Here is a 14,351-nt window from a genome sequence, read left to right on the forward strand (position 1 = left end):
ACGACAGTTGAAACAGTAAAACTTCAGTCAATCAAAGATTTATTAGCATAATTTTTTGTTTGTTTTTTTTCGGTCATTCTTAAATCTAAGTCAGGTGTAAAAGAATGACAAAACCTTTATTAAAACTAACCTAAAATCGATATCTGATCCAATCAATCCTATAATTACAGTCAACAGCAAGGAGAGAGAGAGTGCACTCTCATTATCAAAAAAAAACCTAGCTAAGCAACACCGTCAATGCGTCAAGAAATTTCGTGCAGTCCGAATGTCGAATCTGAATGACGGAAGTTTCGAAAAAGTCCTGCGAAATGGTGGCCCCACTTTTCAGTGCCGCTTGTTCAAAAGCTTTGCCGAAGAAATTTTTGCTATCCTCGCAAACTGGTGGAATGCCGACAAGCAATGAGAAACCACGACTCAGGTCTATCGGAGCAACTGCAATCAGCGGCAATTCCTGGGCGCGTCTATTGCGCGAAATGGCAACATGGCCACGCAGCAGAAAACGAGCTAACATCATCAAACCGTACGGGCAGGTAAAGAAAGGGATCTCTTCTTGCAGTATAAAGTACAAAAACGGCCCAGCCGAATAGACTGCGTGCATTTCCAACGAACTTTGGACCTGTTTGAAAATCGTCGACAAAAGTGTTTTGCAGATCTCTATGCCTTCGTCCAGAATTTCTTTGTTGCTGCGAGAAAGAGCGTCCATTGACTGCAGAAAACAAGTCTCGGGTGTTCTGTCTTTCTTTACAGATTCCAAGATCGCTAGCATTGAATAAACATAATCAGATGCAGAATACTTGTTCCGATATCCATATTGTAATATAAATGATCCATAGACAATATCTGGAAGGCGATACTTTTCAGAAAATTTCTCCATTTTTTCATAGAACTCTTTACGCAGCACCAAGTCCATCGCATTGAATGTTTGTTTGGCATGGACCAACGGAAGTCCCATGTCCACCAGCAGCTCGTGCATCACTTTCTCACCTTTGTAGGTCCACAGTTTCATTTTGCAAGCTGGATATATTGAGTATTTCAGCGAATCCAATACACTCCAATGGCGGTACAGTGCCAGATGAAGGTCGTTTTCAAAGTTGATTTTGACTGAAGTTTGGATAGCTTGATCACTTGCTTTATTGGTCAAACGGGAAACATGAGATTGGACTTTGTCCGTGACCAATGTATAGGTTGAACTTTCAATCTTTCCCAGCAACAGTTGTTCAGTAAGACCCACTATTGCCCACCACAGTAAATCGATCGAGTCTTTGGACAAACGCCAGGCCAGCTCGAAAATAGTCAAGGCAGAGCTATTAGCGTAGTAACTGAACTGTGTGTACTCGAACATCACCTTAACACGCTTCTCCTCCCAATCGCGGCGTTGTCTACGCTTGAGCAACTGTCGTTCAATTCGCTGAATGCGATTCTGTTCTCGGTGGGTTCTTTCCTCATGCTCATCGTCACTGTTGCCGCCCTCGTCGTCTTCATCGTCCTCTTCCTCGTCTTCGTCATCCGAATCCTGGAATATAGCATCGAATTCCGGTATTCCCTCATCCGGGTTCATTTCCCCCAGAATCTGAACCTGTGATAAACAGTGAAATTAATGCTAACTCAGTAAGACTATAATGTGTTGGCCGAATAGAACGAAGCGAAAATTTAACTTATAAATTCAAAAGAAGCTTCTTGCCCATACCTGCGAATCGCTGTACACGTTGCAAATGTGGTAAGGTCGATGCGAATCGCAGATGAAGAAGGTAACATCTTCAACCGGCTGCAGCAACTCTACAATATCGATACAGCCGCCGCAATTGATCAACAGCACCAGCTTCACATCGTCCTTGTTCTCATTGTAAGCCCGCACCATTCCACTCATGCCCATGATCGGCACGATCGAGTACAACATATTGTCATACTTGAAAAGGGACTGCAAAATCTTGCTGGCGCAGATCGCATCGATGTCATAGTTGACGATGACCAAAATCCGCTTACCGATCAGCCGTTGGTAGAAATCCGTGCGCAAATCTTCTACAAACATACTTTAACCCAAATTCTGGGCTACCAGACACTGTTTTATTAGAAACAAAATTTCATACAGAGAACTAATGAACTTATCATAAAGGTTCCGACAAATACCTTAAGGACTTCAAAACAAAACTGTTCAAAACACATCCGATCACAAACATCAATAGATTAAAGGCGCTGGTTAGCTGAGGAAAAGGAATTATTCAATAGATTTCACTTCTCATTTCAATAAATCTATTATTCTCTATAAGTTATAATTTCTTTTAAACTTTGAAGAACTTTAATACGATAATTTTGACTGTAAAATATGATATAGAAACACAATTATTGCTGAGACGTTTGTTTGCGCGCCTAAAATACAGGCGACGTCAAAATTTAAGGAAAATAATGTGTGTTACAAAGCGTTTCACGCTAGAAACTATTAAACCATTTATTATTCAAAAATAACCATTTTTGACCTTTTCCCGGGAAATGCCATTTTATGAGTTCTCCATGAGAACCCATAAAATGACTTTTCGGGGAGAAGTAGAAATATGGTTGTTTTTTAACCGCATGGAAGATTACCGTAGAAATTCAAAAGTGGTTATTTTTCAACCGTAAGGGCTGTTTTGTGCGATTTGATTGCAATTGTTGAAGGAATTGAAACAATAAGAGTTATCAGAACATTAATTTTATTGTTTTTGTACTTAATACTTATAAACTATACCCCATTATAGTAATTTGAGCCTTTTTATATATTATGACTGCCACCTAGCTTCAAGCAAACGCCAACAGCAGCCGAATAATCTGGTGGCAGGAGTAAAATTCCCCCACGAGCGCTACCGAAACCTGATAAAAAAACGAGCTCTTGCGGGATGGCCAATACCATTATCCCTAGTTTGCTATCCTTAACGGGGTGAGGGTGGAGGAGGCGGGTCTGGCGAATAATCTTTGATGTTTTTCGAACATTTTGGCCTCCCTCCGGGTGCTGCTCCAGCTCCTTCCGGGCGGTGTGAAAAACAATTCCTTTTGTATTCCATTACCCGGATCGGAACGAATTCGCGACCGGACCGATTACTGTCAAAATATGAGTTGTCAGTTTAAATCTGTCCGGTTTTTATTGGAATTCTGTTAGATTTTCCTGACCATTTGGTTCAGGACGCAAAAAGTTAGCGGCTCAAACGCAAAAAGTTAGCGTCGTCAGGAAAGTTGTGTCACCAGAGCACTGAATTCGTCCGAATTCGGTTGGATTTCTGGACAGATTTCTAACCGATCCACGGGTTGAACGGACTTAAATCCAACCGATTTTGGACCAATTTTCCGATCCGGGCGGCAGTGGCTGGTAACGATGGACCGGTGAGTGAGTCCTCGTCCTATTGAATGTTGTTGGTTTATCAAACGGAATTGAACCGGCATCATCCAATCGGAACTCTGAAATTTTACTTTGTTCATGATGTTGGGATCGACAAATAATTGGAATAAATCACTCACCTTTCTCCATCTTCTACAAATCCGAATTTTCTACGATTTCCAGAACCGATTTTTCAGGAAACTGGATGCTGTTTCGCGGAAGAAAAAATTTGCTTGGGCGTCCGGCTGCAGTTTAAATCGCTTTCAAAATGGCGATATCAAATTATTCAACCATTTTATGGTTTATACTCGAAAACTATTAAAATGGTTAAAATTCTTTCTAGAAAAATTATTGAAAAATAACCATATTGGCGATTTTGAAGTAAACATCATAAAATGGTTATTTAAGAACCATAAATGGTTATAAGAAAATGAGCGTGTTCTATGCGCCTTAGGTCGAATTCACAGTGAGCGCGGTGCGAAGTGCGAAGCGAATTTCCAATTCGCGCGAAAAACCGCTTCTCATTGAAACACGTTGAAAAAAAACATCGACCGGCCACAGTGCAAGCGAATTTTCGTGCGAAGACCCGGCTGCATCGCGCGAATTCATTCTGTTCATCTGGACATACACTGAAAATATTCTCTCGGATATGTTTTATCGTAAAATGATTTATCAAAAAAATATTTTTCAAAAGTTTATTTATTTAATTATCATTGCCGTTTCTGTGTTAGTAATAAAAATGTACGGTTTTTTAGCGCGGATTTTCGAGTAAAAAAACGCGGTTTCAGTCTTTATCAATTGAAACAAATTCTAACTGGCAATAAACGACCGGTGGCATGGAAGCCCCACAATATGTTTAAAGGGCGAAGGGGCTGAACGGATAGAAGTTGGAATTTGTTATCCGACGCCATCTTGAAATCCAATATGGCCCCTTCCACTCAACTTTAAAATGTTGGAAGTGACTAAAAGCAGATGAAACTCCCACAATATGGGTATTGGATGAAAGTACTCAATAAGTAGAAGTCGAATTTGGCTGTCCGACGCCATTTTGAAATCAAAGATGGCGGTTCCCGCTTAATTCAAAATGCAATAAAGAACTGAAAATCGTATGGTCCATCCACAATATAAGAAATGAGTGAAAGGGAAAAAAAAATTTGATGAAAAATTACTGACAAAAATTTAACAAAATTTAAAAAAGCATGAAATGAATAAACAAAAATATGACAAGTGTTATAAAACTAAAGTAATATTGACAAAAATATAACAAAACTGTGGGAAAATATGAATAACTATTACTAAAATTAAAAAATATGACAAAAAAAAAATAAAGACAAATGACAAAACTTTGAATAAAACACGACAAATGTGGTAAAATAATTATAAAATATGACAAATTTAAAAAAATTAGACAAAAATATGAGGAAAAATTCACAGAAATAGCAGTAAAACTATGACAAATGAGAAAAATAATGTATGGCAAAATTATAATCAAAATTTGACAATATGACCTGACAGAACTAATATAAGGACCAATATTTGTCAACAAATTTACAAAAATGACAAAATAATAACAATAAATTTACAATTAAATCACAAAAATCTGACAAAAAATAAACACAAAATTAAAAAAAAATGACATAATGTTGAATATGTTAAAAATGTAACTCAGTTGGCAAGTTAGTTCCCTCCTAAGCCAATGTCCGTGAGTTCAAATACAAGAGTAATCATCGAATGCAGTTGTACTGGGTAAGACTTTCAGCACTGACCACACTGACTTGACTCTTAGAACAAAAATTCAACCATTTTCTGTTTAATTTTTTGTTGTCAGATTTTGCAGGTTCGCAATACCGACGGCAGGTGGCGAACCTGAAAAATTTGACAAAAAATGCCCTGTAGGAAAAATGGTCCTGTTTAGCCCGATTTTATCGTAGAAATTGCGTGTTTTATTTTTAAAGTTGGGTGGCATTTCCTAACTGGGGTAGCATTTCTTCAAATCGATCCATGCGCACTCTGGAATCGACATTGCGTACTGTGGAAAAATGATTTTTTTTTGTTTTTTTTTCTGGAAAACTTATCCAGAAAACGAAATCCAGTGTCCAGTCAGTATGGTCAGTGCTTTCAGTATGAAGAGAAGATGTTAAAACGACTAAAATCGAACGAAAAAAGACAAAACTCACAATCAAATGAACAAAAAATCTGACAGAACTATGACAAAAATACGACAAATGAAAACATGACAAAATTATTACAAAAATTAAAATAAAATGACAAAAATCTTACAGTACTATAACAACCTTTGTCAACTGTTTGTTATAATTTTTTTTTCTTATCGTTGTTTTGTTAAATTTTTATCATATTTTTTCATAGCTTTGTTACATATATATTTATTACATTTGTAAGATTTTTTTCATAGTATCGCCAGATTTATGTAATTTTATTGCAAAATTTTGTCATATTTGTAAATTTTGATTAGTTATTATATTTTTCATATTATTATTTCAATTTTCATATTTTCCATAATGTTGTCAAGTATTTGTTAAAGTTTTTATTTCGAGTTTTGGAATTATTGTTAATTTTTTGTTATTATTTAGTCAACTTTATTAATTTTTGTCAGATTTTTTTAAAATTTGGTCAAGGCTTTGCCATTTTAATGTCAAATTTATCATAGATTTGGTATATTTTTATCATATTGTAATATTTGTGTCACCTTTGTCATATTTCTATCAAAGTTTTGTCAGCGTTTCGTAATATTTGTTGTTATTATATTGTAATTTTTTTTTTCATTATTTTGTTATATTTTTGTCATAGTTTTGGTAGATTTTTTTCTTGCGATTTTAAGTCATTTAAAATATTTAAAAGTTGAGCGAAAGCTGCCGTATTGGATTTTGAAATGGCGTTTCATAGCGTCAGACTGCAAATTTCGACTTTTTCTAATTGATTCTTCTCACCTAATATCCACATTATGCTTGTTTTATGCGATTTTCAGTCATTTAAAGCATGTTGGTGTTAGGCTGAAGCCGTCATACAGGATTTGGGTGTCAAAAATCTATTCTCCGACGTACTCATAAAGTCCAGGCAATTCATGACCTTAAGATTCCTTTTCATAATCCCCGCGGTCCTAGAACGCGCAAGGTTTTTCCGCGGTTTTCCGAAGTTAACGTGGTTTTTCGGAATTAACGCGGATTATTTTTTTTTGGCGCGGTACGTATCCCTCGCTCACATTTTTGATTCTGCAAATTAATTTGCAAAGATTTTTTCACAAGTGATTAATTTTTGCAAAACAGAAGGTTTTTTTTCAGTGTTGAACCGCTTCGCAATTCGCGTACACTGTGGCCGGCCTTCAAAAATGAACTTGCGAAATTCATCCGGTGAATGAATATTTCGCTTCGCAGTTCGCTTCGCGCTCACTGTGTTCGTACCCTTAGGGTACGAACACAGTGAGCGCGAAGCGAACTGCGAAGCGAAATATTCATTCACCGGATGAATTTCGCAAGTTCGCTTTTGAAGGCCGGCCACAGTGCACGCGAATTGCGAAGCGGTTCAACACTGAAAAAAACCTTCGGTGTTGCAAAAATTAATCACATGTGAAAAAATCTTTGCAAATTAACAAAACTGTGAGCGAGGGATACGCACCGCGCAAAAAAAAAACCAATCCGCGAAAAACTCAATCAATTAGTAACAGTCGAATTTTTCTGACGCTATGAAACGCCATCTTAAAATCCAATACGGCGGCTTCCGTTCAACTTTAAAATAATGTTGATGACTGAAAATCGCAAAAAAAATCTTCTAAAACTATGACATAAATATAACAAAATTTTGAAAAAAAAAATACAATATAATAATAACAAATATTACGAAACGCTGACAAAACTTTAATAAAAATATGGCAATGGTGATAAAAATATTACAAAAATATTAGAAAAATATACCAATTCTATGATAAATTTGACATTGAAATGGCAAAGCCATGACCAAATTTAAAAAAAAAACTGACAAAAATTAATAAAAGTTGACTGAATAATAACAACAAATTAGTAATAATGCCAAAACTCGAAATTAAAAACTTTGACAAATATCCCAAGTAACAATTTTAGCTTTATTATGGTCAGCAAAATATCGTTTGGACTATCGCATTAATCTTCATAAAAAGCTAAAGCGCATTCTATAACATCACCTGGACTCTAATAAAGCCAAAATCAGGCTATTTGGCCCTACCCTAGAAACGTCATCAAGACATATAATTGTTGGTCATCAATTTTGGTCACCAAAGCTTTTAAAAAGCTATTATAAAACATGTTAGAAATTTTTGTTTTTTCGGTTCTGTCAGTTCTCGGAGTTTTTTTTTTATTTTTCCCAGCAACCATAATGGTTGATGAATGATGATTGCATTATTCAGATATGATCTGGTAAAATTAATAGCTAAAAAAACCAATGTTTTAACCATATATTGAGCTTCTTTTCTACTGCCAGTCAAGATTTTAGGTAAAATGTATATGAAATAGTATCTTAAAATAAATGCGCCTCGTCATATCTGATGGTCAATCATGATGGAATTGATGGAAAAAAGCCTGAAATTTTTTTTTCCAATGCTTGCATTGTGAATCCATCAACATGGCGTCATTTTGTGCCCTTCGATTTTGCAACCAACATGGCGTGAGTCAATTCATAGTTTTATTACACGCTCATTTATGTTTAACCATTTGTGGTTCACAAATAACCATTTTATAGTTTTTGCCCCCAAACTGCCAATATGGTTATTTTTTAAGAATTTTTCAAGCGACAAAATCAACCATTTTTGAAGTTTTTGCGCATTAACCAAATATGGTTAAAAATTCGATAGCCAAAGCTTCGCCATTTTATTTTGGAAGTGAAAAATGGCGAAGTTGTACGCGTTACATTCGTTTTTAACCCAAGTTCAATCAAGGCTTGGATTCCACCGGATTTGTTCAAAGTTCTTCGACTGGAAGATCCCATTCTGCCAAAAGGTAATTTTAATTGAGTGCTTAGGAAAGATGATTTTTTAAATTTCATTACAAATTTCTTTGCAGAAAAACAAAACGAATCTTCCGTATCGTCATCTGTTCCGTCGTCAGCTTACCACGGGTTGGCCGGACACCCTATCTGGGCTGAAAAAAAAATTCAGATACGGAACGGGCACGCATCGATAAACAACCGGCAGCAATCCCTCCGTCAATCCGCGCTGATCGCACATAACTGCGGTAATCAGAAACCACCGGAATCCGCGGTCGTCGTTATCAAAGTCTCCGGAACCAAGTTCAACGGCAGAGGTGGTGGTTTTTTGATCGAGCAAACGCACCTTCCCGTATCGCAGGGAAGAGGAAATGCGGGTCAATAAGAAGAAAGTTGAACCGGGAGCTGTTCCGGTTTCGATAGAGTACGACGGATTAAAGTACAACATGAACAGAAATAATGGTATCGATTCATATTCCCGAGAAACTCCGTGCATAGTACCATGGTAAGTAAAAACCTATAGTAAGACTACAACAATGCTTATACCATTTTAAAATACCTCTTGTAGGAATTCCGGTACTGCCCACGGAGAAAAAGATAAAATCAAGATTGACGAGCCTGTCGACCAGCTGATATGTTTGCCTGGCGCATGATTGAGTGATGATGCCCATCGTCGTCAGCGACCCTCGGATTAGTGCTTCCCAGCCATGACTTCACTCTGACACCCGTTTGCCACCCGCTAGGACTCAACGTCAGCAGAAACATTTAAAATGGGTCTACCAATTCCGGCAACATATGTAAAGCAAATAAACAATTTGGAAAATGAAGATTTTTTTTTTATTTATTTCCTAATTTGAAGTTCGAAAAATCGTGCTAAGCTGCTTTTGGACATTCGGTTCAAAAGTAACCAATTTCCTACTTCTTTGATGTTATCCCTTACGGTTGAAAAATAACCATATTTCAACTTCTCCCCGAAAAGTCATTTTATTGGTTCTCATGGAGAACTCATAAAATGGCATTTCCCGGGAAAAGGTCAAAAATGGTTATTTTTTAATTATAAATGGTTTAATAGTTTCTAGCGTGTATGGTTTAATGATGACCCCAAAAAAAGCTACGATTTGACGTTTCTCTCGCAAGCCAACCAATTACACGCTAAGGTTGAGTTCCTCATTTCTGAGTTGTTAATCATTAGTACAGTAAATGAGGACAGACTTTTTGAATGAAAAGGGATTGGTTTTGAATGACCCGTGGAATAAATCATGAGTTGAAGTCAAATTTCGTTGTCTGACGCCATCTTGAAATCCAAGATGGCGGCTTCCGCTGAACTTTAAAATGGTGTAAATGACTTGAAATCGCATGAAACCCCAACAAAATGGGTATCGGGTGAAAGGGCTTAACGAGTAGAAGTTGAATTTCGCTATCAGACGCCATCTTGAAATCCAATATGGCGGCATCCGCTCAACTTTTAATGCTTAATGCTGACAAAAAGTCGCATTAAACCACCACTATACGGGTATTGGGTGAAAGGGCTAAACTAGAAGTCGATTTTTTTCTTTCCGACGCCATCTTGAAATCCAAGATGGCAGCTTCCACTGAATTTAAAATACTGTTAATCAATGAAAATCGCTTGAACACAACTTTTATCACGTAATACTACATTAAACCTACTATTTTAAGACAATTTAGATCATTTTAAATCACTTTTATTATTTTTTCATTATGTTTCTAATGCATTTAGCACTTTTCATGTTTTGTTTATAGTTTTTGTTTTTTTTTGCCATTTATGTAATTCTATTATTCCTATCATGCTATTATGTTTAAATTGTATTGGTCTTATTCTTGCGAAAACTATAGGGTTATGTTGTTTCTGTTAACTGTCTGATTTAGGCACGTGTACCAAATTCGATGTTGTCAAAATCGAATGTTGCCAAAAACGAACGGGGTCTGTATTGTGGTGGTTTTTGTGGGATTTTCAGTCACTTACAGATTTTCAGAGAAACGCGAAAACCCAATACAAAATATTTGGGAGTTTCATGCTATTTTCATTCATTTACAGTATTTTTAAGTTCAGCTGAAGCCACCATCTTGGATTTCAAGATGGCGTCAGATAGCGAAATTCAACTTCTACCGGTTGATTTCTTTCAACTTATACCCCTATAATATAGGTTTAATGCGATTTTCAGTCATTTACAGTATTTTCAAGTTGAGTGGTAGCCGCCATCTTGGATTTAAGATGGCGACGGGCAACGAAATTTGACTTCTACTCTTATTCTACTCTCTTATTACTTTCACCTTATAACCATATTGTGAAGGTTTCACGATATTTTCAGTAATTTACAGCTTTGAAAATAAAAGCGGAAGCCGCCATCTTGAATTAATGATGGCGTCAAGCAACAATTTTTTTTCCTACTATTTGGGCCCTTTCACTCAATACTCATATTGTAAAGATATTCATACCACTTTCGGTGATTTCAAGTTTTCAAAGATGTATTTTTTTAATTTTAACTCAAAACCAACACGCATAACTTACCAAAAATGTGTAAAAATGGGAGTTCCAATTCAAATATGTGCTATCTAATCTGAGCGTGTCCTGTTTTGACATCTTGATCGAGAACTGTCACTAAGTTTTATGGCGGTTTAATAATCATGCACTGAGTGCTATTATAAAACATGCAAAAGAAAGCTTGGAGCAAACTTCTAGGTTTGTGTTTTATTATAGCTTAAAAAAAGCATTCACAACTCTTTCAAAATAACTAAAACAGCATGTTTAATAAAAGTTTTATTAGCGTTTTCAAAACCATCTGAAAACATATGGTCGAAAAAAATTATAAGCATTCTGCATGACCATAATAAAACCGCCATAAAACGAGCTGCACAAAAAAATGCGATAATTAAACCATGATAAAACTTCCTAATGCTAGTTGGCATAATCTGTGTTACTTGGGATTTGACAACATTATGGAAAATATGAAAAATGAAATAAAAATATGACAAATATAATAACTAATCAAAAATTACAAATACAGACCCCGTTCGTTTTTGGCAACACGCCCGAAAATTTTATGTTGCCAAAATCGAACGGTTTTTTTTGTCACTTTTTTATTTTTGATTTTTAATTCAAATTAGTCAAAATTTATGTAAAACCTTATATTAGCATACAATTTTTCAATTTGACTCAATTATATTAGTTATGAGCATTAAACATGGAAAAAATCATGTTTTTACTGTTTAAAACTATCATAATTAAGCCGAATGAAAAAATTTCATGCTAATATTACGTTTTACATTAATTTTTATTTGTTTAAAATGAAAATAAAAAATAAAAAAAAGACAAAAAAACGTCTTTTTTGGATGTTGCCAAAAACGAACGGTTTTTGCTCGGATGTTGCCAAAATCAAGCGGGGTCTGTATGACAAAATTTTGAAATAAAATAACATAAATCTGGCAATACTATGACCAAAATCTTACAAATGTGATAAAAGTATATGCAACAAAAGTATGAAAAAATGTTACAAAACTATGATAAAACAAAACTATGACAATTGACAAAGGTTGTCATAGTACTGTAAGATTTTTGTCATTTTATTTTAATTTTTGTTATAATTTTGTCATGTTTTCGTTTGTCATATTTTTGTCATAGTTCTGTCAGATTTTTTGTTCATTTGATTGTAAGTTTTTTTTATAGTTTTGTCTTTTTTCGTTCGATTATATTCGTTTTACCACCTTCTCTTCATACTGAAAGTCTTTTCCAGTACAAATGCATTCGATGATTACTCTTGTATTTGAACTCACGGACATTGGCTTAGGAGGGAATTAACATGCCAACTGAGTTACACATATCACAAGCCCATAGATTTTTATAGATTGTGTCATTTTTTCGTCGTATTTGCGATGTATTTTTTACATATTCATCATTAATAAATTATTATTATTATTATTATATGTTTGGATTTGTCTTTTTTTTTAATTTTGTGATTTTTATGTCGTATTTGTCATCATTTTGTCATTTTTCTTACATATATTTGAAAGTATTTTGTTATATTTTTATCTCATTTTTCATAATTTTGTTAGATTATTGTCATTATTTTTGACAATTTTTTGTCATATTTTTTTCAAAACTTTATCATATTCTAGCCATTTTGCCTTATTTTTTGTCAGATTTTTGTGATTTTATTGTAAATTTGTTGTTATTATTTTGTCATTTTTGTAAATTTATTGTCAAATATTGGTCCTTATATTAGTTCTGTCAGGTCATTTCATTATCAAATTTTGATTATAATTTTATCATAATTTTTTTTTCTCATTTGTCATAGTTTTGCCATTTCTGTGATTTTTTTCTCATATTTTTGTCTAATTTTGTAATATTTGTCATATTTTTTGGCTTAATTATTTAACCACATTTGGCGTGTTTTATCCAAAGTTTTGTCATTTGTCACTATTTTTTTGTCATATTTTTTAATTTTAGTAATAGTTATTCATATTTTCCCACAGTTTTGTATTATTTTTGTCAATATTACTTAAGTTTTATAACACTTGTTATATTTTTGTTTATTCTTTTCAGTGCTTTTTTGCAGTTCTCTCAAAATTTTTGTTAAATTTTTGTCAGTAATTTTTCATCTACTTTTTTATCCCTTTTACTGATTTCTTATATTGTGGATGGACCTTACGATTTTCAGTTATTTATTGCATTTTGAATTAAGCGGAAACCGCCATCTTGTATTTCAAAATGGCGTCGGACAGCCAAATTCGACTTCTACTTATTGAGTACTTTCATCCAATACCCATATTGTGGGAGTTTCATGTGCTTTTCAGTCACTTCCAGCATTTTAAAGTTGAGTGAAAGGGGCCATATTGGATTTCAAGATGGCGTCGGATAACAAATTCCAACTTCTATCCGTTCAGCCCCTTCACCCTATACACATATTGTGGGGCTTTCATGCCACCGGTCGTTTATTGCCAGTTATAATTTGTTTCAATAGAAAAAGACTGAAACCGCGTTTGTTTCGAAAATCCGCGCTAAAAAACCGTGCATTTTTCATTACCAAAACAGAAACGGCAATGATAATTAAATAAATAAACTTTTGAAAAAAAAATTTTTGATAAATCATTTTACGATAAAAAATATCCGAGAGAATATTTTCAGTGTATGTCCGGATGAACAGGATGAATTCGCGCGATCCAGCCAGGTGTTCGCACGAAAATTCGCTTGCACTGTGGCCGGTCGATGTTTTTTTCAACGTGTTTCAATGAGAAGCGGTTTTTCGCGCGAATTGGAAATTCGCTTCGCACTTCGCACCGCGCTCACTGTGAATTCGACCTTAAAAGCAGTTGACCCAATCGATGATATGAATGAACGACGCATGCAGCAGGGATGCCAGGTGGTTTCGTCAAAAATCAGGACAACGCAAAGTTCAAAATCAGGATTTTTCAGGACACCTTTTGATTCATGAAAATAACATGGATTTCTGCTTAGATTGCATAAATAAAGGCGCAATACAGGTGATGTAAACGCCTTGATTTATGTAACAACAGTACGCGTCTTGTTGGCTGGTCGGTAGTTCGTAACGAAAAACACCATTTGAATATCATCTGAACCGAAGATTACCATCTGTTAAATGGTTTTAACTTTTTTATAACCTTCTTATTCGATTTTCTCATAGTTGAACTACAAAATTTGCTAAGATTTAAGAGGTTTTATGAAAATCAGGACAAATCAGGACATTTCAGGGACAAATTTTCAAAAATCAGGACAACTCCAGAGTTTTTGAAAAATCAGGACGGTCTCTCGAAAATCAGTACAAATCCTGATAAATCAGGACACTTGGCACCTCTGGCATGCAGGCCGGTGATTTTGTTTACAACTCTCTTGCGCACAGAAAGTGATGGGGGTGTTGGGTAATTGTTTCATAGCTAGTTTTATTTTATGCATTTTATGCTATGTCCCTTATAGGAAATTTAAATAAACTGTGAAGCCATGTTTAGAAAGGTAGTTGTTGGTATTTCCGGCGGCGTTGATAGTGCTGTTACAGCCTAC

At 35.0% G+C, this 14,351-nt stretch overlaps 1 protein-coding gene across 2 annotated transcripts; it reads right to left on the bottom strand.

The window, feature by feature from the left end:
* Nucleotides 1-22: 22 nt before the first annotated feature.
* On the bottom strand, nt 23-2,393 carry LOC129747005 (cell division control protein 45 homolog). 2 transcript variants are annotated; one of them, XM_055741017.1, is made up of 3 exons: nt 2,128-2,393; nt 1,688-2,059; nt 23-1,576 (listed from the first exon to the last, which is right to left on the bottom strand). In XM_055741017.1, exons 2-3 carry the CDS (start codon nt 2,027-2,029, stop codon nt 218-220), a joined length of 1,701 nt encoding a protein of 566 aa, XP_055596992.1. In that variant the 5' UTR covers nt 2,030-2,059; nt 2,128-2,393; the 3' UTR covers nt 23-217. The 2 variants fall into 2 exon arrangements, with proteins under 2 accessions (XP_055596992.1, XP_055596991.1); XM_055741016.1 differs by having other exon boundaries at nt 1,688-2,393.
* Nucleotides 2,394-14,351: the final 11,958 nt, after the last annotated feature.

The sequence above is a fragment of the Uranotaenia lowii genome, chromosome 2 (assembly GCF_029784155.1).
Source record: "Uranotaenia lowii strain MFRU-FL chromosome 2, ASM2978415v1, whole genome shotgun sequence".
In the NCBI taxonomy this organism is placed as follows: Eukaryota; Metazoa; Arthropoda; class Insecta; order Diptera; family Culicidae; genus Uranotaenia; species Uranotaenia lowii.